The 22,916-nt window shown below is 41.5% G+C and overlaps 2 protein-coding genes across 2 annotated transcripts in view; one reads left to right on the forward strand and one right to left on the reverse strand.

The window, feature by feature from the left end:
* Positions 1 to 12,880, forward strand: part of LOC137869237 (synaptic vesicle glycoprotein 2C-like) — a 37,700-nt gene extending 24,820 nt beyond the window's left edge. Inside the window, exons 5-13 of the mRNA XM_068706497.1 lie at positions 1,564 to 1,697; positions 2,871 to 2,960; positions 3,056 to 3,166; positions 3,254 to 3,342; positions 4,077 to 4,241; positions 5,879 to 6,012; positions 7,760 to 7,963; positions 8,063 to 8,222; positions 8,469 to 12,880. Of these exons, the coding sequence (XP_068562598.1) occupies positions 1,564 to 1,697; positions 2,871 to 2,960; positions 3,056 to 3,166; positions 3,254 to 3,342; positions 4,077 to 4,241; positions 5,879 to 6,012; positions 7,760 to 7,963; positions 8,063 to 8,222; positions 8,469 to 8,652 (1,271 nt within the window). The 3' untranslated portion in view covers positions 8,653 to 12,880. The remainder of the gene's footprint in view (positions 1 to 1,563; positions 1,698 to 2,870; positions 2,961 to 3,055; positions 3,167 to 3,253; positions 3,343 to 4,076; positions 4,242 to 5,878; positions 6,013 to 7,759; positions 7,964 to 8,062; positions 8,223 to 8,468) is intronic.
* Positions 12,881 to 14,682: 1,802 nt separating this feature from the next.
* LOC137868684 (proteinase-activated receptor 3) lies at positions 14,683 to 17,120 on the reverse strand. Its single transcript, XM_068705574.1, has 2 exons — positions 16,817 to 17,120; positions 14,683 to 16,263 (listed from the first exon to the last, which is right to left on the reverse strand). Exons 1-2 carry the CDS (start codon positions 16,881 to 16,883, stop codon positions 15,197 to 15,199), a joined length of 1,134 nt encoding a protein of 377 aa, XP_068561675.1. The 5' UTR covers positions 16,884 to 17,120; the 3' UTR covers positions 14,683 to 15,196.
* Positions 17,121 to 22,916: the final 5,796 nt, after the last annotated feature.

Below are 22,916 nucleotides of genomic sequence, written 5' to 3' on the forward strand. Positions count from 1 at the left end.
AGCCTGTGTTTTATATATTTCATTACGTGTGTGTGTGTGTGTGTGTGTGTGTGTGTGTGTGTGTGTGTCTTGCAGTGTGAGTGTGATTTGCCAGTTTGCCTTTCTGTGTTTTCATTAACAGCATTGAACAATGGCCAAGGACAGTGTGTGTGTGTGTGTGTGTGTGTGTGTGTGTGTGAGAGTCTCAGCCGTGCTCACTTACTGTAGAATAGGAACATAAATCTTGCTGAGTATCTGAATCAGTCAGCCATCTCCTCCAGTCCATTAAAGCTATAATCCCCCTAATGAGGTTTGTACTGGTACAGGCCGGAGCAGCACCACAGGCCACACACACACACACACACACACACACACACACACACACACACACACACACACACACACACACACACACACACACACACACATTAACATACTTTCTTGTTGCTGATTCGATGAATCAGACTCCGCTGTGTGAAATAAATTTAGACTCACGCTGAAAATGCTTTGTCACATATTGATCATCGGCATGTTCACCCAGTGAACCGGTGTTTGTGTCCCGTGTGAAACCAAAAATTGATTTTTACTGACATTATTATGTCACATGTTACACCACTTAATTTAAGCCAGACTGTGATGAATGTTCTAACCCTGACCAAGTCAATTTGTTGCCTAAATCTAACACAACATTAACCATCAACAAACCTTCTGCATCAGGATACGACGCAGAAAGCTTCCCTCGGTCAAAAATATGAGTTGAGATGAGATCACGTTGGGTCACCACACTTTAAATCCTCCTGATTTCAATCTGCTTTACAGTAGTTTATATGTTTTTCTATACTTTTCTTTAATAATAATACCTTTTTTATAGCGCTTAAAAAGGTACTTAAAGGCACTTTACATGGTAAAAACAAGACCAGTAAAAGCAATAACTATAAAAACAAAGCAAATGAATGTCATTAATAATATATATTATTATATTACATTACATTATCCTGGTCTGGGAGTTGCTTAAAAATATCTTATTCAGCATTCGGTTTGCACTTAGCTCCACCTTCTCTTGTCACTTCTGGCTGCAAAAAAACAAGATGGCGACTGCAAAAATGCCAAACTAAAGGGGTCAAACCCAAAGTCCACAAACCAACAGCTGACGTCACGGTGACCACATCAACTTCTTATATACAGACAAATATAATAACCTATACCGAGCTTATTCTACTTCACTGGAAGAAATGTGTCCTTTTCTAATTTCTGTTGCGATTAATGAAACGATTCAGGCGAGAAAATGACGAGTGAGAAAAAAAGGAGAGAGAGAGAAAGAGAGAGAGAGAGAGAGAGAGAGAGAGAGAGAGAGAGAGAGAGAGAGAGAGAGGGGAAGAAGTTGACCTGCAGGTTAATTCATTTCATCAGCTTGTGGCAGAAACATCATGCATGTTTTGTCCGTGACTGAAACTTAAAACCTTCAGTCCGTCCAACCTTGAAAGAAAGAAAGAGCTACACGTGAGTTTTTATGTGCTTGTTTTATTCATGTCTGGTGTTATGATAATTAAAATAAATGTGTGTGTCTTGTGCTTCTCTGTGCAGGCTGGAGTTTCAGCATGGGTTCGGCCTACCAGTTCCACAGCTGGAGGGTGTTTGTGGTGGTGTGTGCGCTGCCGTGTGTCTCTGCAGTGGTGGCTCTCACTTTTATGCCGGAGAGTCCTCGCTTCTTCCTGGAGGTGAGAGGAAGAGAGAGAGAGAGAGAGAGAGAGAGAGAGAGAGAGAGAGAGAGAGAGAGAGAGAGAGAGAGAGAGAGAGAGGGAGAGAGAGAGACAGAGAGAGAGAGAGAGAGAGAGAGAGACAGAGACAGAGGACATTGTGATGCAGCATGGCAGCTCTTAATCACAGTGATTCTTATAGATATCAGAGAACATCAAAGCCTTTGTGGAGTAACTTTATTTTCTTAATTTAAAATAAATGCAGTCATAAATTGCATTTTCTTTGAAAGCTTTTGAAACTGTGAGGTGACAGGAGTTCAGGTGAAAGGGACAGACGCATGCCGGTGAAGTTTGAATCATAGTTTGATAAAGTTTGACTGCTGATAAGAGCGTCTCACCAACACGGTCCGCAGTTGGAGCTGCAGCCGTGACGCACACAATCTGTGGACACGGACGTGATTTCAGATTCAGTGTGACTTACACTTCCCAAGCGCGTCCTTATCTCTGATTCCTCCTGAATAAACGTCCATAAATCTGCTCAGAAATCCTGTGAGAAAGAGGCTCTATTATAACTCCAGAACTCTCCAGAGAATCGTCACATTTTGAAGTTCAAAAGTACAAAAAAAGGTTCTTTTCCTGAAGCACAACTCAAGATTTTCATCCAGCACAAAGAGATCAACATAAGTGGAGGTCATTTTTTACTAAAGACTGCGTCCCTTATGTCCTCGTAGAGAGGACAGTAAAACTAAAAGTGCACCTCGGTCTCAATTTCACGGAGCTCACTCAACAAATAAAGTCTGTCCTCCTCTGGAGTGACATAAAACCTTCCGGTTTTTAGAGCTAATGCTAATGTTCCTGAGTGTAACTGTGCACACAGGCATCTTTTGTTTAAGTTACAGTTGTCTCTATGCACGGCTACATTGCAAGCAGGAGCTGCTAATGGCTAATTCGGTGTGCTTTTTGTCAAAATGTAAAGCCCACAATGTTGTCAGGTGGAGGGGGTTGGCCACTGTGCCAGCATTAATGTCATTTGCAGCCATAGTACATACATATAAATTTGTATTTGCTTAAAAATATAGAAGCAAACCTGAACAATGAGAGTATAAATAGAAGTTAAAGTCCCCCGGGGGACGACGAATGAGATCCTGATGTGTGTTCACACTCACACATCATGTGACTTCACTGTCCCTCTAGACGGGTAAACACGACGAGGCCTGGATGGTGCTCAAACAAATCCACGACACCAACATGCGAGCCCGCGGGGAGCCGGAGAGAGTCTTCACCGTGAGTACACGCCGGGCCCCTCCGCCACTTGTCGTCATTGCTGCTGCTTGTAAACGCCATCGGCCGGGGTGACAGAGCGGTGTCTCCCCCTGCAGGTGAACAGGATCAAGACCCCCAGGCAGCTGGACGAGCTGGTGGAGATGCAGAACGAGTCGGCCAACCCGGTTCTCAAAGTCCTCTTCAAGATCAAGACCGAGCTCAGAGGAGTACGCTTCCTGTTTATTCTGTCCTGGTTTGTTTTATTCTTTTTACGAGATATAGATTGAGTAGAACTATTTCCCCTTTTATTACAGATCTGGTTGACTTTCATGAGATGCTTCAACTACCCAGTGAAAGACAACACCATCAAGCTGGCTGTAGTCTGGTTCACTCTGTCCTTTGGGTAAGAGATGTCCTCAACAGCTCAACTTCTCTATATTGTGATTGTATGCTTCTGTCATGTTGAACGATGCTATATATATATATATACAGTATATGTAGTGATATATAGTGATATACTGTATATATATATATATATATGTGTGTGTGTGTGTGTGTGTGTCACCATAGATGTCACTACTTTCCAGCTAAATAACAGTTTTGGTGAGGTGCTTAGCACTGAGGCAGATGCTCTCTCACTTACATCCTCCTGATGGATGTTGAGGTTTGATTGGACAGAGAGAACTATTTGATAGAAGGTGACTTCTTGTCAGTCTTTTAAGATTAAAAAGAGACCGCAGTAAGCTGTTGTACTACAAGACAAATACTCACTGTTAGTGATGCAACAAGAAGCTTCAGCCTTTTGTAATTAATGTTTTATTAATATTTTATAAATATTTTGTTCAAAACCACCTCAGGTATGTAAGACACTGCAGAGGAGGAAACAGCAGCAAAAATCTGACTTATTGACCTTTTGTTCCATCACAAACTTTACAGTCTGGATGCCAATACGCTTATTTAGGAGTCGGCACCATTTTCATGTGTGTGTGACTTTTTTTAGTTTGAGTTTTTCGTTCTAAGAACAGAACATGTTGTATGCTGTACAGATTGTGTAGCCCTCTGAGGCAAATTTTGGGTTAAGCTGTCGGTGTGTGTGTGTGTGTGTGTGTGTGTGTGTGTGTGTGTGTGTTTTTACAGGTACTACGGGCTCTCTGTGTGGTTCCCTGACGTCATCAAGCACCTCCAGGCCGACGAGTACGCCTCCAGAGTGAAGATCCACAACAATGAACGCATTGAAGACTTCACCTTCAACTTCACCCTGGAGAACCAGATCCACAGAAACGGGGTCTTTCTAAATGACAGGTAAAAAAAGAATGTGGACTTGGACTTCAGTATACTCCCCCGGCTCCTTCAGACGAATGGATTCATGATTAAGAAAAGCCGCTGCAGTGATCTGAACCCGTGAGCCTCCCTGGTTACAGTGTTGTGGTTAAAAGCCTCTCGTCCCGTTGTGGGACAGCGGTGCTATCCGTCATTCCCGCAAACAGCACTACTCTGCTGGTAATATGTATTCTGCCGCCTTTATCTCCCCCACCACCAGGAAATTAAAAGCTTTATCTCTCTCTCTCTCTCTCTCTCTCTCTCTCTCTCTCTCTCTCTCTCTCTCTCTCTCACGACACACTCACACCTTTTCCTCCTGGTTCTGATTCACACAAAGGCCAGAGAGGAGATGCGCTGTTTTGGTTTTCCATCCTCTCTGTTTATTAAGCGATTAAATCAAGAACATGATACCGTGCACAGCAGCAGATCATATGGATCACTTACAGTCTGGTGAGCGCTCTCATATTACTGTAGACATGCTGCAGGATGGACGCACTAATCCTACGTTAAGTAAAGTACTCTGGGACAAGTAAAAGTCCTGCATTTAAAGTTTTAAATGTACAATGTTAGCAGTAAAATGTACAGGATGGTCCATTTCAGATTGTTACGTTATATACAATATTAACATTTTCTTACTAACATAGACGTGCTGGTGGCTTTTTCTACTGTTCGATAGTTGAATCTATAAAGATGCATCATATTTTGTAATAAGATCATTTGTCTTGTTTGTAAAATCTATCTGTAAAGTAACTAGTAACTATAGATGAAGTCAAATAAATGTGGAATTATGTGCAATATGTTCAACTGAAATGCAGAGGGGCACAAATGTAAATTAGCATACAATGTAAATACTTAAGTGAAGTACAAGTACTGCAAATGTGTTCTTACGTCCAACTTTCTTGCTAGATTTAGCAACTTTTGGATCTAGCGCCGTTAGCTTCTTTCCTTTGAAAAGAGTTGGGAACAGGATAGTTTTTAAAATCGAGCTTACTCTAGCTTTCTTAAGATTAACGACCCTGCCTTTAAATTTACTTTTGGTTTCACACGGGACCCAAACAGCAGCCTCCTGGGTGAAAGTCCTGTGTTTGTGTTGTTCTACATGGACCTCCTACGTCGTAAGAAACGTTTCACTCGTAAGTCGTAAGTCGCTTGAGGCAGCGCTGGTTGGGACTAAAGACTACAAGTTTGAAAATGAAGAATATCTGGAGGAGTGAAGTTAGTAAGAAGTGAGCTAACCAGACCTCTAGCTGCTCATCGCTGCTGCAGGCTAACAGCTGGAGGCTCCGTTAGCTGCTACTAGCATAAAACGCTCAAATCTGCAACTGTCGGCGTTGGAGTTGCATTGTGGGTAATGTAGGCGCCAGGTTTTGACACGGGAGAAGAATGCGTGGTTAAAAAAAATAATTATGTCAAAGATTTTTATCTTTTTTTTAAACTATCCATTTAGCATTTAATTCAATAGCATCACCTTTAACTCAGAAATATAATCCTGTTTTATTGATTCATTTGATTGATTATATATATACGTATATATATATATACGTATATATATATATATATACATATATATATATATACGTATATATATATATATACGTATATATATCTCCTCTTCACAGGTTCATCGGTATGAAGTTCAAGGCAGTCACATTCATCGACTCCTCTTTCCTCAACTGCTATTTTGAAGATGTCTCCTCCTTAGGATCCTACTTCAAAAACTGTACCTTTGTAGACTCCTTCTTCTACAACACGGGTGAGTCTTCGCCTGCAGAATCACCCACAGTCACAGCACACAGTTCCTCCCAGTACTCCCAAAAAAATGCTATTGTACTGCGGGTGGCTTACACATAAGTCTCACTGAGTCTATGCCTGACAGTTCATTTTGGGTTTAACGTCCGAGCTTCTGGGGGAAGAAAGAATGGGTTTGAGCGTTTATGGCTGTGCTTTTGTTATTCCACTAAATTACTGCTTAACCTCGCTGCCCCGGCACAGATTGCCTCTCTGAACTCAGGCGACTGGCGTTAACAAAGAAAACTGAGGCGGGCTGGGCTGCAGAGCATTTGAAAATGTCAATTTCTAACAGCGCAAACACTCCCGGAGGGATGCTTTTTACCGTATCTGATGTTTTAGATGCATGCAAAAATTCAAACGGCGAGGAACATGAACATGATTCTTTGAAGAGCTGGATTTTAATCTCCAAAATGTGATCTTTTTTCTTCTCCCTTCGTCACTTGTTTTGGTACCAAAGCATCTGCAGAAGCATTCAAAACATAAACCCAGACTATGGAATAAAAATGCAATTCAATCATTCTTGGTGGCTGACAAAAAAAAAAAAACTCAGAGCAAGAAGAAAAGGAAAAGCAGAGCAGACATTTGAAATGTTCTTAGAGGAACAGGAGCTGAATCAGACCTTGTGGGAGCGCACGGTGGAAAAATAGTTCCCTCCAGCGCTCCGGAAAAAGAGCTGAACGTGGAAACAGTAAGGGCACGTCAGGTTGCTGGTAATGCCCCATGGGAAATGAAGTCTCTTTGCCCCCGGCAATGTGTCTCTAGAGAGCAGAGGAGGAAATAGAGGGAGGGGGGAGTGCGTCATGAGAGCAGAGGTGAGAGCAGGGAAGGTTTTCTCTTCACTGCAGCAGCTGAAGTTTATTAATACACATTTTCTATTAAGGGAGAGAGCCCACAGACATTTTAACTATTCAGATTATTTAGTACATACTGTGAGTATCCTAATGCATGTTCATATTAATTCAATTTTAAAATGCCTTAACAGTGTAAGACTTTATTTAGGTCATGATTAACCAGAAAGCTACATTTAGATTAAAGGAACAGTTCGACATTTTGGGGACCGGAGGAGCAGAGAGGAGAAGCTCTGCTCCTGTAGGAGGAGGAGGAGACTCTGCTGCTGCTGCCGGGAGCTGAGCTCTCCTCCTGCTGGAGGATCTGGGTATGTCCACGGTGGACCGGCCTCTGCTGGAGGATCTGGGTCTGTCCACGGTGGACCAGGTCTCTGCTGGAGGATCTGGGTCTGTCCACAGTGGACCAGTCTCTGCTGGAAGATCTGGGTCTGTCCACGGTGGACCGGTCTCTGCTGGAGGATCTGGGTCTGTCCACGGTGGACCAGGTCTCTGCTGGAAGATCTGGGTCTGTCCACGGTGGACCGGTCTCTGCTGGAGGATCTGGGTCTGTCCACGGTGGACCGGTCTCTGCTGGAGGATCTGGGTCTGTCCACGATGGACCGGTCTCTGCTGGAGTCTGAGCTGAAGGAGTTTCTGGTGAACCTGCATGAGTTCATCTGATTTCACCAGAATCCGACCCGGTGGCACCGATGACGAGCATTAAGAATAACTCTATAGAAATAGACCATCTTCTCTCTGATGGTCTATTTACTGATAGAGGTCTGATAGAGGATCAGGATTGGTTTCAGATCCAGTCAAAAGTGCCTCACAGTAATTTTAAACGCAGTATGAAAACTCAACGCTTGTCTCTCAATTTTACAGATATTGACGACGCCAAACTTACAAATTCCAGAGTGATCAACAGCTCCTTCCACCACAACAAGACAGGCTGTCAGATGACATTCGACGACGACTACAGCGCCTACTGGGTCTACTTTGTCAACTTCCTGGGAACGCTGGCCGTGCTGCCAGGAAACATCGTCTCGGCCCTCCTCATGGACAAAATAGGACGTCTCAGCATGTTAGGTATGACATAACGGTCTCTATGAAGAGCTGCTTTTTTTCCTCCTGCTGCATCTTTTGCGTCCGAGACGTGACAGGCGTGTGTCGCGTTGTGTCCCGCAGGAGGCTCCATGGTGCTGTCAGGCATCAGCTGCTTCTTCCTGTGGTTCGGCACCAGCGAGTCCATGATGATCTTCATGCTCTGCCTCTACAACGGCCTCAGCATCTCCGCCTGGAACTCCCTGGATGTGGTCACCACCGAGCTGTACCCAACAGACAGGAGGTCAGTCATAGGAATATATGCGCGAGAAGGTCTGTGATTCATCAAATGAATCCTGGAGAAAGATTTTAGTCAAATAATTCATCTACTAGTTCTGAAAAAGGCCAACAGCTGAGGATTGTGTTCCAGAAAAGCCACCATGTTCTTCTGCTGTAGAACAATTGAATCCTGAGCAATTTACAATTAAAAAAACTGCTTTAAATTCTGACCCTCTCTTGCATCTGTGTCTCCTTGTCTCCTTGTTTCCAGGGGAACAGGCTTTGGCTTCTGTAACGCCATGTGTAAGCTGGCAGCGGTGCTGGGCAACCTGATCTTTGGCTCGCTGGTTGGCATCACCAAGGCCATCCCCATCCTGATGGCGTCGTCTGTGTTGGTTGGCGGCGGGCTGGTGGGGCTCCGACTGCCAGACACTCGCGCCAATGTCCTCATGTAAACCTCGACACGGAACAGCGTGTTGTTCACCAGGTGTTTACTCAGCTTACTGAATAAATAATCAGTCATGGACTCTGATTCATTTGAATATCACCGAAACAATCATTGCCGCCATCCATCTTGTTTTTTTTATTATTTGATGAATGATGTTCTCAAACAAGTACCTGGACAAGCGATTGTTATTCTGTTCTATCTGAGTAAAATACCTGGTAAATAATACAGATTAATGAAATGAGCCGTAGATATAGAGAGTCCAGAAAACAAGCGGTGATTAAAACTCTGTATATCAGCAGCTCACTAGCTGTTTCACACATGCGACCCACTAATGCATGTGTCAAAGCTGCAAAAGGCTTGGACTGCCCTCAACCGTCCTCTTCGGAGTCCTGCTCAGATGAAAGGAATAGTTTGACATTTTTGGAAATGCGCTTGTTCAAAGCTCATACTAGCAGCCAGTTAGCTTAGCATAAAGGCTGGAAGCATACGGAAGTGCTAGTACGGCTCTGTCCAATGGTGGAGGAACAAAATCTGCCTCCCGGCATCTCTAAAGCTCTGTTTGTTTAAACGACTAAAATACATTGTTGTGAGCAGCTTCATGTAGGAACTATTTTCTTTCAACCATAGTTTTTACATGAAACTGCTCTCAACAAGGTCTGTGGATTATCTTGAGTTACCGGGTCATGATTACTGGAAAGAGAGCTGTTGAGTTCTTAAAATGTATTTTTTAACACTTTCAGCATCATAAGCAGAGTGTTTTCTAGACCCATGATATTGGAGAGAAGGCAGACATTCCTACGGCTGTTATCTCGAACACTTACCAACTCACTCCAAAACAATCTAGACTGATAAATAGCTCGACAGGTACAAAAAAAAACATGTATTTTTGATTTTGGGGTGAACTGTCCCTTTAAGCCTTTACAAAAAAGACACGTTCAGACAACAGATTGTGGTTTTATGAGCCAGACTATTTCTTGGTCAGGTGCAGAGCCAGGCTAGCTTTTTCCCTCTGCTTCCAGTCTTTATGCTAAGCTAAGCTAGTTGGACAGACATGTGACACAGTTCATTTGGTTTAAGTCCCAAGTTGTTCTTTCTCGGTCAAGTTGAGGCAAGTCACAGGTTATTTAAGTCAAGTAAAGTCAAGATACTTCAGTATTACCTTCAGTATCCTGTCTTTACAAAGAGAAGATACAAGGTATTAATACCTGTCTAGTAATGATATTAACAGCAAATATATCTAAACAGTTCAAAAAGTATGAGAAATTATTGAAATTGTATATTTTGTTTGAATTTATAAAAGCTTATTTATTTGTTAATTTCATCTCAATAACCCCCCCCCAAACACATGACAGTGCTATTCCCATTTCTAAATGTTCTATAACTGAAAACATGAAATGAGCAAAGTCTCAAGTCAGCTGACAAGTCTTAATTAAGCTTCCAAGTCATTTAATTTTCTCTGAAATCAAGTTGCAAGTCATGAAAACAGTGACTCGAGTCGACTCAAGTCCAAGTCACAATGACTCGAGTCGTCATCTGTGTAACTGGCTGCTGTCAGTAACTTTATCTTTGATGTAATCTTCTCTTATGACGTTCAACAAAATGTTCAAAAACTATTCCAAATCATTTTGTAACAGTCTTTTTTGTGATTACGCTTGTTTACATGTAAAGCTATATATTTAGTAATTTATGTATTTATAGTATTTATGTTATTTATTGCTTCACCGGTGTGCTCTTGACCTCCGCTTCTACACCTGAGATCAGAACTCCACTGATGGTTGACCACGTTCAAGCCTTTTGCTGCAACTTGCAAGAATGACAAGGCCATAATTTTAAAAAAATTAAATAAATCTATAACAATATCGTAGTTTAGTCAAAACCGGCAACTTCAGCAGCTACATTTCTAAAGTGAAAAGAAGTTTACATTTTCTGCTTTTTACAGTAAGAGACTTTTGAGATTGGAAACCTTTTTGTCTGAATGCTTCCTCTCTCCCTCTCTTGTGTCTGTGTCGTGTTCGTCTTGTGGCACCGAGCTCACCGCGAAGGGCTTTTGCTCTCCGTTGCAATCCGATCTTGTCAAGAAGAATTTATACTCTGCTGTTATAATATGCTCTCCTCCTTGTTTTTTCTGTCTCACCGTCTTGGTTTCCTCATCGTGTCTTGTCCTCTTGCTCTGTTTATCTCCTCCTGCCTTGCTGCTGCTGCTCCCTCCAAAACTCAAAGGCCTTTCTCAAATGTCGTGCCTCTCTCTCCATTGAGCCCGTCTCTCCTTCCAAACCTTTGCAGGAAGCTTTGCTGCTCTGTCCTGCTCTCATCTCTTGATACTGCAGTGTGTGTGTGTGTATATGTGTGTGTGTGTGTGTGTGTGTGTGTATGTGTGGGTGTGTGTGTGTCCAGACAAACCCTTACAAGATCCCAACCCAGTCGCAAAAATGTTGGCATTGTACGTTTTTTTGCAAACAACATAACATCTTGGATGCTGACGTTTCTGAACCAAAAATAACTTTCATAAATATGTATTAACGTTGGGAAATGATTAGTTTCAACAACATAACGTCACAACGTAATGTAACAACTTAACGTGACAACGTAATACGTAACGTTACTACGTTACGTTACAACGTAACAACTTAACAATGTGACATGACAGCGTAACATGACAGCATAACAATGTAACAACTTAACAACATAGCAACGTGACACGTGACATCGTGACAATGTGACAGCGTAATGCGGCAGCTTAGCGTGACAGCGTAACATAACAATATGACAATGTGACAGCATAACGTGATATTCAATGCAACAGCTTAATGCGGAAGCTTAACATGACGGCGGAAAGTGACAATGGAACAACGTGACAGCGTAACGTTACAACTGTAACAACATAGCATTACATAGCGTTGACAGCGCAGCGTAACAGATTAACGTCCCAAATAAGTACTACTAATATAATAACAACAACAACTAAAAAAATTAGCTGACTTATTTATATAGCTTTTCATAAAAAGCAAAAATCATGATCACTGTTGGTTTAACATTGGACACAAACAATGGTCTCCTGTGTTTGGTATTTTAAAAGTCCTATATTTGTTTGTTCCATCCAATACTCTTCCACCATTAGTGGACATTATTGCTTGTTATACTCGTTACAATACCACATGACTTTCAATAACGGTCACTCGATATACTACGTCACTTGCTCTGACCGTATGCAAAAACACTGACGTATCAATAGTTTACAGAAACGCACATTGCCAACACTTGTTCCTGGCGACTTGGCTGTCTTCTGTGTGGAAATCCAAGTCGTTTTTTGTTTTTTGTTTTTATACCTGGGAAGTGTTTTTAGAGGATTTGAACTACATGATGAAGTGAAATTAAAAGCCATGCTTAAAGGATCAGTTCACCCAATTTCCAAAAATACATATTTACTAACTATACAGATCATGACCATAGTTGTTGAGATATTTTAGTCTGGACTGTGACGTATCTTTCTAGAAACAGTGTCCTGGTTCCTCTGGATGATCAACAGAACACACTGTGAACGGACTTCATAGAGACTATTTCCTTCATAGAAAGAAGAGCCTGTAAAAACTATTGAGAGTGAGGTCTGTGGATTATCCAAATTCCATGTTTCAATGTTGCACCTCAAATAAAACTCCATTCACCTGCATTGTAATGAGTTGGAAGCAGAAATGTCAGACGGATATCTGGACAAATAAAACTACCTTCGTGGCTTCAAACCAACTCAGCTAAATAAGAAAATACATTTTTATTGGGATTTGGGTGAACAGAGCTTTTAAAACCTTTAATGAATTAAACTCTTGCTGCTACAATGTTTAAAAAAAGGCATTAGATAATTCGTAAAATGTTCACTTCTGGGTTTGTTCAATCATAGAAAAATACAGTTATTCTGAAATCTGTTTTACGATGATATTTAGTGTCAACATGCAGAATGTGATGTTCTGTTGCCATATTTCTGAATAGCAAATGTGTGCAGTACACGACCTCCTCCATGCAGCTATTTCCTTTTTTAAGATTACAGTTTTTTGGACTGGAATGCAACCGTTTCAATCAGTTTTCTCCTGATGTTTGATGCTTTATCTCTGCGCGTCACCTCCACCTGTGCTGACACCCTTCATCCCTTTTTCCAAAAAAAAAAGAAGAAGATCCTGCATGTTTGTTACTGAAGTCCTTCTGTTGTGTGTGTGCTTTTTTTCCATTTTGGTGTCTTTCGCTGTTTCCTCTGCGGGGGAGTGGGGGGGGGGGGGGGGGGGGGGTGGGGGTGACAGACATGTGATTCCCGAGTCAAAGGTGAATGTATCATTCTCGTGTGTTGTCAGATGTGTTGTGGACAGGTGTTCATTATACTGAGTTGACTTCTAGGTCATTGTGAAAGGGCATGCTCGTGGTGAGATGACTGTATGTACTGCAAGATGTTATCCAGCAGAGGGCTGGGGTGTCGAATCTGTGAAGGTTTCCAGTTAGATTCTGAACCAGAATTATGACTTTCAGATTCATGAACCTCTGCTGTGAAACAATATGTAGAGGTGTGTGTAAAAAAAACAACACTATTACCTGTCCTTGATATGATTTATTTTGATAAGAAAAGGCTCAAGTGAACGCGGTGTAAAGGTGGATTCCTCTGGTGTGTTTACACGTTGAATAAAGAGTTTCATTTGAACAGCTGTGGAGCTTTACTCACTGTGTTCAGTGTCTGAATGTGCTTGCACCCCTTTACACCAGCAGAGGGCCCCATTCATATATAAAATAGACCATGACGTGCTTCATTTATGTAAGTGAGTTCCATTAGTTTTTATAACTTGTGACTAACTTTATGACGGCTCACTGTTGAGTGTTCCTGTTTGTTTTGACGCCATTTTACAGGAAATGTTTAAAAGTCTTTGGTTTGGATTATTTGACATCAGTGGTTGGTCTGGTCCATGCAAACCACAGGGGCCAACTGGGGCCAGACTGGGCTGATCTTTTCGAGGGGCCTCTTAAATTCCCAAATAAATCACAACAATTTAAGCCCTCTTGTAGAAGCTTCATCGACCCATGTATCTCTTATTTGCATTTTCAGAATATTTTTTTTTTTTACCGTTAATGTTATTTTGTACATTCGAGGGGTTTTACACTAACACAAAAGACTTAAATAACATGTTTAATTAAGGGGAATGTCCCAATTTTATCTAAAAGCATGCAGGTGATCCATCAAAAAGCCTTAACAAGACAGGTTTACAGAACAATATAAGATGACGGTCACACGATCAACTCCTCTATCACATTTAAACACTAAAACATATTTAAAGTGATAACAAATATATTGTTTAAATTGCCCGTCAAGCTAGCTGGCTTACTAAGCTAGCTAGCTCAACACCCTGGGCTCATATGGGCTCACATGGACTGGTTAAAATGCTAATTTTTGGTTAATAGTGTTTGAAAAAGAAATGCTACAATAGCAGATAAAATGTGATCATTTGTGATCGATTGCTCAACAATCAACTATTTTAAAGTTTAAAGTAGCTTTTTTGTAACAGACACTCGTATATATTTAGACCTATTTATATTTAGTAGCCTCAGACGTGTTTCCAAACAAATAAAGTCACAAATAAATAATTTCAGGAACCTGTTTTTTCCAGTTCTATATATGTCTGATAGTGTGTGTGTGTGTGTGTGTGTGTGTGTGTGTGTGTGTGTGTGTGTGTGTGTGTGTATGTATGTATGTGTGTCACCCTACATCCTGCTGATTGGCAGGAAATACCAACTCCCCCGGTGGAGTTGGTATTTCCTTCAGTGCTAGTTTAATGATTAATTCTTCTCTTGAGGGATTCAAAAGATGAGATAAACAAAGCAATCGAAACAAACAAATCAATCGAAATCTTATATTATTATATCATATATATATATTGTATATACTGAGGCTAAATGAGGCTATATGTAGAATTTCTAAATTGTAGAGATTGTACATATAGTTTGGCTGTAGGAAGAGGGATTCACACTAAATCATCCAAGTAAACATTAAACACAACATCAGACGTAGTAAAGTTTATGTTTTACTCATCATAGCTCCACATGTGATAACAGGAATACAGAAAGTACACAGCAGACTAGTTTTCTAAAGTCAGTCTGTTTCATGTTATTCCTTGTCAGCTATGAACTTCAAGCATAATTCAACTCAAATATGAAAAAAAAATACTTTTGTGTTATTTTTGTCCCCCAAGCTCTACAGAATGAAAATATTACAAAAACAATCACACACAAAACCATTAATGATCAAGTGTTTGATACATACATGCATTCTGTCTTTTCATTATTTACACTGGTAAACACACATTAACATATTTACCATCTTCTCATTCCCTCTCTCTGACTCACACACATGTAAACTTTATTCTAAAGAGAGCACATTTAATGCAACACATACGTTGGCCCATTGCTTGTTTATCATAAGTACAATCGGGGTCCTTTTGCTTTCTCTTTGGATTCCAGCCACAGAGAAAATCTCCCTCTTAATCTGCTGCACAATTAAAACCAGTTTTTGGTTCAGGCCCCTCTTACACAGACAGGCTGAGGGTCTTGCCTTTAAAACCCCTGAAGTAAAGCGTGGCTCCTGTAGACTTGGACATGAGGACGAAGAGGAAGGGGTCCAGACAGGCATGGAGGCAGCACAAACACACCGCCACTTGAAAGTGCACGTACAAACTCTCCGTCCCGTCCGCGAACAGCTGCACGTAGTGGACGAAGTGCAGGAGTCCGGCGGGAGCGAAGCACAGCAGGAAGATGACGAACATCAGCGAGCTGGCCTTGATGTACATCGTCCAGTCGTGGTGCGATCGGTTGAGCTCGCACACGATCCGGCCGTAGCACACGACCGTGACCACCAGCGGCGCCAGGAGGCCGAAGACGGTCAGAATCAGGTTGTAGTAGACCAGGAAGGAGTGGGATTCGTAGCCCAGGGGCAAGACGTCGTGGCAGGTGATGCGGCCGACCTCGGGGAGCCAGTAGCTCTGCTGGACGAGCAGTTCGGGGATGACAGCGGCGCCAAACACCCCCCACACGGCCACCGTGACCCAGGCCGTGAACATCCTCTTGGGGAGGGTCTTGTACATGAACGGGTACACCAAGGCCAGGTAGCGCTTGACGCTGATGCAGGCCAGTGTCTGGGCCGAGCAGTAGAGGTTTCCGTAGAAACAGGCCGTGACCACCCGACAGGCGGCCTCCCCGAGCACCCAGTGGTTTCCGTGGAAATGGTAGTGGGCCTTGAAGAAGAGGGAGAGGAGGAGGAAGAGGTCGGAGACGGCCAGGCTGCAGTAGAGGATGGCGGAGGACACCGTCCTGATCTTGGAGGGCAGCGTGCACAAGATGGCGATGTTGGCCGGGATCCCGATGGCAACGACCAGCATATAAACGATGGGGATGACCCGCGTGCTCAGAGGCCCGCGGAGGTACCCGACTGTGCCGTTGCTTAGGGACTGCAGTGCTGGAGCGGGATGAGATGAAATGGGAGCTTGAGTCCCATTGAGCACTGGAAAGAGTTTGGGCTGATGGATGAGGATCCCTTCAAATGTTCTGGGCACAGCAACCTTAGAGCTGTTCATCTGGACTTTGTTTCTCCTGTTCCCTGCAACAACAACAAGAAAATGCAAAAGTGAATGACGTTTTTCATAAGATTTATTATAGTATTATGCAATTTTATGCAAAACCAGTTTTACTACACAAGTTGTGTTTTTTCTGTGGTTGAAGGAGTGCTCACATCCTTGTTTAAGTGTGATAAGTTAAAAGTCAAACATTCAACATCAACACATAAAGGAAACACTTCTTCCTTCAGTTTATCACAAACATTCAACATCAACACATAAAGGAAGCACTTCATCCTTCAGTTTAAGATGTATAAGTATAAGATGGAAATACTCATGTAAAGTACAAGTACCTTACATTTTTACTTAAGTACAGTACTTGAGTAAATGTACTTAGTTACTTTCCACCACCACTGATTCAACTTTAACTTAGAAACGACTTAATCAAGGATCACTTAATTTCTTCATAATCAGCAAATGAACATACAGTTAATCATCACTGTAAGTAATAAGATCAAAGCTGTGAAGGTGAATGTTTCAGAATAAGTAAATTGTAAAGTAAAATATATAACACAGAAGTTTTAATCTTTAACTCACCTTTCCTTTGAAGAGAACCACTCCTACAGAGAACAGCAACCAGTAGAAAGAGAAGAAGCTTCCCCATTTTCTTTCCTCGGCGTTTATTAACAGCACTGTAACAATCTCACTTCTCTCGTCTAATACTTGACGCTCAGCCTCACATGTGCTATTGTCGCCTCCGTCTGCTGCTGCTCTGTTGGCGTTCTAACGTCACAAACACCTCCCCAAACCCACAGAGTAAGAAAACAAAAAAAACAAAACTTGACATCATCTCTGCTTCAACAGGAATGTGGGTTGTCTTTGGTTTCTGTTTTAACATGCACAGTGTGCAGTGACGCCTCCACACATGGTCTTTGTCACTCTGTAGCTCTACACCCTGTTTTATGAGATTCATATCAGCCGTAACCTATTGCTTCTTTTTCATTTGACCCTGAAATGAGTCCTTGCTGTATGTTACTGTAAATCAACTTAAATGGAGACGAGGCACGTTCGGAAACTTTGGGGTTTTTGTTGTCTGATGCCTGGAGGGATGTAGAGTGAGGTAATATTCTGGAAGGGGGCCCTGGTTCAGCAAGGAAATGTCTGCCTGAAGATGATAAGCTTGTCCGAACATGAGCACTTTTATTTAGTCTTCACTTCCCCTGTTCTTTTTTTTGGAGATATGTATGTTATTTTAGTCATTATGATGACAAACTATCAAAGTATTGAGTTAGCATCTACAAATACTGTGTAGCTTGCTCAATATTTTGACTTAGTACTTTGTATGTCAAAAAAATACTTTGTTTGTCAAAATAATGACTTAGTATTTGGTATTTTCTAATTATGTTTTACTTAGTTTCACTAAATAATGACTTAGTATGTCAAAATACTGACCAAATATTGAAAAATAATGACATATTATCAAAATAATGAGTTAGTGTGTCAAAATGAAGTTTGGAATTATGATGACTTTATTCATCACATTGGCGAAAATGGGCTTCCATAGATATTCTTCAGTAGAACTCATATTTTGGTACATAACCCCTTAACATGTTGGGACCTGCTTAACTTGTCAAAAATCGCACATGTGGACAAAATAACTGCAGTCATATTTACATGTTCCTCGACATATACGGGTGTATGTGTCTTTTATGGTAACTTTAGTTCAGGTTTTTCAGGTTTTCTCAATCTTACTTTTATATTTACAGATCTTTATCTGCTTGAATAGTCATCTAAATGTTTTTATTTGCATATTCCAGTTTTATTATTCAAGCCTCATCTGAGGCAGGAACAGCTGATCACAGATGGGAGCCTCATCTTGTTTTCATCCAATCTGTTTATCAGATACGTGAGAGGAGATGTTTTCAGTACCAGCATCTGTTTGACCTCATTCAGATCCACCAGAGACCCTTCCTCGCCTCAGACGTCATCGCTGACACGGAGCTGAAAGCATCCCGGATGACTCAAACTGAGAAACAAATAAATGCATCTGCTCGTCGCCACAAACAAGAAACAAGAAACATGAATATGTTTGAGGAGAAGCAGCAAAAAGACAAAGAGGTTAAGTAAACGGGAAGATACAACAACAGAGTCATCCAAGTAATTTGTTACCATTTTAAAACAGTTATTCATTTGTAAGCATGAACACAAATGAAAGCAATATTAATTGACAGTGAAATAAACAGAAATCACACATCTATTTCAGGCCTGCTTCCTTTCTGCTCAGAAGGCTCATCTGTTTCCTGTATAGAAGTCATTGTACGCCACAATACTGCTTTTTGTTTCTTATTGTACAAACAAGCAAGAAATGAAGCTCTAGCGCAAGTTCAGACAGGAAGACTATCCCCTCATGCTTAGGCTTAAAGGCCTTTCTCCATACGGCTCTCCCACTAGCAGCACACACTCTATACCGGCTGTCACTGTCAGAGGTGTCATAGACTCAATCAGCTGTTAGTCAGCCGGGTCGCCCTCAGCCAATAGCGCTCAGGCACACCCTCTTCGTCAGCCTATCAGCATGCTGCTGTCTACTTTTAAAGGTGCTGCATCCCCGCTGCCAGCGTCTGCTGCTGTTTCATGCGACCCTCCTCCTCCCCAGCACCATCTGTCTTCGCCGATTCAGCACTCCATCATCATCATCTCCAGCCAATTCCAGCCGATCCTCCAGCCACCACCACCAGTGTCTGGACTCCTCGGGGGGATTGATATTGTTGCCGCTCAGGGCAATCACAACTCGATCACAAATCTCCTCGGCGAGTTCAAGCGCCAAATAATTTCTGCGTAACTAATTAATGCATCATTCCGTCATAATAAAATGTTAACTACTAATCAGTCACTTGTCTCTCCTGATTGAAATAGCTTTTTTACGACTTTGGGGTCTGGATTTCAGAGAGAAAGAATGTGTTACTGAGCGTGTGAGGAGGAACTGAGATGACTTATATATATATATATATAGAAGACTTACAGTAAATAGTCCTATAAGGGCCTGATGCCAAATGAAGCTGTCAGGTTATTATAAATAAAAAAGCAACCTTTTTGCTTGTCTTGTCCATTAGAAAATGTTAGAAAGAAGCCTGTTATTCTCCACAAGAGGGTGACATCCCCCTTCATTATCACACTGTTTCATTTCAGGGCTTTTTGTACTGTAGACGCCACTTAATCACCTTTTCTTTTTGTTTTGTTTTAACTTAAAGCTCCGAATACAACACTGCTGCCACAGTATTTACATGTTATGTGAAATTAATCATTCAAGTCGTCCCACACTCCCTCAACACACAGTTATCATTGCTGGTAATCTCTGATTAGTGGACTATTTGGATGGATGCCGTGTAAACAACATTAAACTCTGCGGTGAATCTAGGCCACGATTGACTGTAAAACTTTCTTGCTTCATTTCTGAATTTGCCCTGTAAGTCTTCTTTTATTCATATGTTTCACACACTTTAAAGGGAAAAAAAAACCATGAATAAATATCCCCCAACTTTGCAGTTCATTGTTTGGGTTTTACCGTTTTCTTTCACTCTCACCTCTCTTCTCAAACTTGTTCCCGGCTGCAGCCGGAAGCTGTTTACAGGGAGGAAGTTCTGACAGACGAAACAAAATTCATCTAAACTAAAATCAGACACACAGTTAGAGAGCAGTGAACATAGTGGAGCATTGAGCAGATTGAGAGCCAGACATTTCACTACCTCTCAGATCAAGAGATAGTTATCACCCAGCTCTGCCGGAGCTCTGTGGAGCTTTTAAGTGTCTTTCTGCTCGTTGTTTTTTTTTTTTTTTGGTCCACAACTTTACTGTTTTGGTTCCCCTCTCTCTGCTCTCAGTGTTGTTTTCAGCTGTATCAGGCCTTTTAAAAACTCTGATAAACTCACAGTACCCTCCTTGCCCGCAAAGTTAGCGACTAGCTGGTGAAAATTGTCGAGCATTTAGCATCTTAAGAGCCAAATATCACCCACGAGAGTTGGTGGAGACCAAAAACAGAGCTAATAGAAAGAGACTATCAGGTGACCAGAAACACGACTCCAAACGAATGATAATCTTTCTCTGCATCTGCTGGATGTGCAAATAAGCAACTGTTTGCTAGCAAGTTTGGCATATTCAAAGGGGAGGATTTGTCTGTATAGTGTTCAAACTTGCCCCCAAATGGCCAAAAGAGAGGAGAAGTAAAAGTGGCAAAGCACTTTGTCATAGCCGTGTTGTGTCACTGTAGTTTTGTGACTCTTGGAGGTGAGCTGGTGTACCAACGCTGTCTTTGGTTCAGAGTTCAAAGACAGGAAGTAAAGGGTCCAAACATTCAAGATGATGAATCAAGTGTCTCCCGCTTCTAAAAGTTCACATTGAAGTCAGCACACTTGCTTTTTCTGAGACTTCAAAGTATTCCAGAATAGTTTACTATATATTCAGGATCATGGTCATGCAGGGAAATATATAATCTTCAACACAAAAACTTAGAGCAGAGCAAATGACACAACTTTACAATGACTCAACTGCTGTGAGTTTTTAAATTTAATCTGATTTCATACTTCTGCTCACTAAATGTTAGAGGAACTTCTTATTCCTCTACATTCATTTCACAATGTCATGAATTGGTTCAAGTTTTCAGACGACAATAGACAAGAATTTGTTGAAGTAAACGCTTACTCACAAAAACAACAGAGAGAAAATGTGCAGTGATTGGAGGTTGCACGGATGATTGAAGAGATCGAGCGAGATGATGTATTTTTGTAGGCCATCCCTTAAGTAGATTTTGGATTATCCCAGAAAATATTTACTGTTTACGTTACGATTGCTGATAATCTTCACAAATGAGCACCACCTTTATGATTTTTGAAGCGTGAATACAATCAGCAGAAGTAAAAAGCTAACATTAGGCTGTAAAGGAACTCCACCTGAACTCTAAGTTTAAAGGAGGACTAGTGTTCTCGTGAGGACGCTTAAGTAGTCTCATTTAGACTCTTTTTTAAGACACGTTAAAGCTTCTTAAAGGGATTTTTACTGACCTATTTGATATCAGAAAACTAAACTTTAAAACCTCCAAATATTTCTTATTTCAGGAATCTTATCAAAAACACATTAAAAAACCTTCGTTTGAAAACTGACTTTGAGACAAAGGAACCGAAACTGAAAGAATGCTGATTCATATCCGGGTTGGACTCATTCCTGCAACACAACTAGGAACCAGACCGAGCCAGCTGGACGGGGCTGTTATATAACAGCAATAGTATACTTTACAGCTTCATATTTTAAAAATATGATCATCTTAAGCAACCCAAAAATATATAAGGTGATGATGGTGGAAGCTGTAGTTGCTCTTGGATCCAACCTCCATGAATCCACACTGCGATTTGACCTGTTGATCTGTTCTGTACTCACCATGTCGTATACATGTCTGTCCGCCCTGGAAGGGAAATCCCCTTCTCTTCCTGAGCTCACATACAGTCTATGTTTATTATTTCTTAGTCTGGTGAATAATGACTTGTTTAGGAATTGAAGCACAAAGTTTAGAAGTTGGACTTGACATTGGACTGTGAGATTATACTTCCTGTTTACATTCCCCAAAGCATCATGGTAACTTAAGTTCAGAGTCTCAGAATCTCCCATCTCTTACATTCCTGGAGCACAGACACTCTCCTCTATTCATCCATATGTTTAGATGAAAGGATTTGCCTTTGACCGCTACAAACAACTTTGTTTCCCACAATGATGAAGATCTCATATACAGTTGTGGTCAAAAGTTTACATACACTTGTAAAGAACATAATGTCATGGCTCTCTTGAGTTTCCCCATTATTTCTACAAATCTGATTTTTCTCTGTAGAGTGATTGGAAGAGATACTTCTTTGTCACAAAAAACATTCATGAAGTTTGGTTCTTTCATGACTTTATTATGGGTTAACAGAAAAAGTGATCAAATCTGCTGGGTCAAAAATATACATACAGCAGTGCTTATATTTGGTTACATGTCCCTTGGCCATTTTCACTTCAATTAGGCGCTTTTGGTAGCCATCCACAAGCTTCTGGCAAGCTTCTCGTTGAATCTTTGACCACTCCTCTTGACAGAATTGGTGCAGTTCAGTTAAATTTGATGGCTTTCTGACATGGACTTGTTTCTTCAGCATTGTCCACATGTTCTCAATGGGATTTAAGTCAGGACTTTGTGAAGGTCATTCTAAAACCCTAATTCTAGCCTGATTTAGCCATTCCATTACCACTTTTGATGTGCGTTTGGGGTCATTGCCCTGTTGGAACACCCAACTGCGCCCAAGACCCAACCTTCGGGCTGATGATTTTAGGTTATCTTGAAGAATTTGAAGGTAATCCTCCTTCTTCATTATCCCATTTACTCTCTGTAAAGCACCAGTTCCATTGGCAGCAAAACAGCCCCACAGCATAATACTACCACCACCGTACTTGACGGTAGGCATGGTGTTCTTGGGGTTAAAGGCCTCACCTTTTCTCCTCCAAACATATTGCTGGGCATTGTGGCCAAACAGCTCGATTTTTGTTTCGTCTGACCACAGAACTTTCCTCCAGAAGGTCTTATCTTTGTCCACGTGATCAGCAGCAAACTTCAGTCGAGCCTTAAGGTGCCGCTTTTGGAGCAAGGGCTTCCTTCTTGCACGGCAGCCTCTCAGTCCACGGA

This window comes from Cebidichthys violaceus, unplaced genomic scaffold, assembly GCF_023349555.1.
Source record: "Cebidichthys violaceus isolate CVI_PGR_0920_01 unplaced genomic scaffold, fCebVio1.0.p SCAF_12, whole genome shotgun sequence".
Classification (NCBI taxonomy): domain Eukaryota; kingdom Metazoa; phylum Chordata; class Actinopteri; order Perciformes; family Stichaeidae; genus Cebidichthys; species Cebidichthys violaceus.

What these genes read in the sequence shown, in the direction of transcription:
- LOC137868684 (XM_068705574.1), bottom strand. Translation starts at nt 16,883, where the DNA reads ATGGGGAAGCTTCTTCTCTTTCTACTGGTTGCTGTTCTCTGTAGGAGT. An exon ending in TGGTTCTCTTCAAAGGAAAG is followed by an intron (nt 16,264 to 16,816) that starts GTGAGTTAAAGA and finishes TTGTTGTTGCAG; the next exon opens with GGAACAGGAGAAACAAAGTC.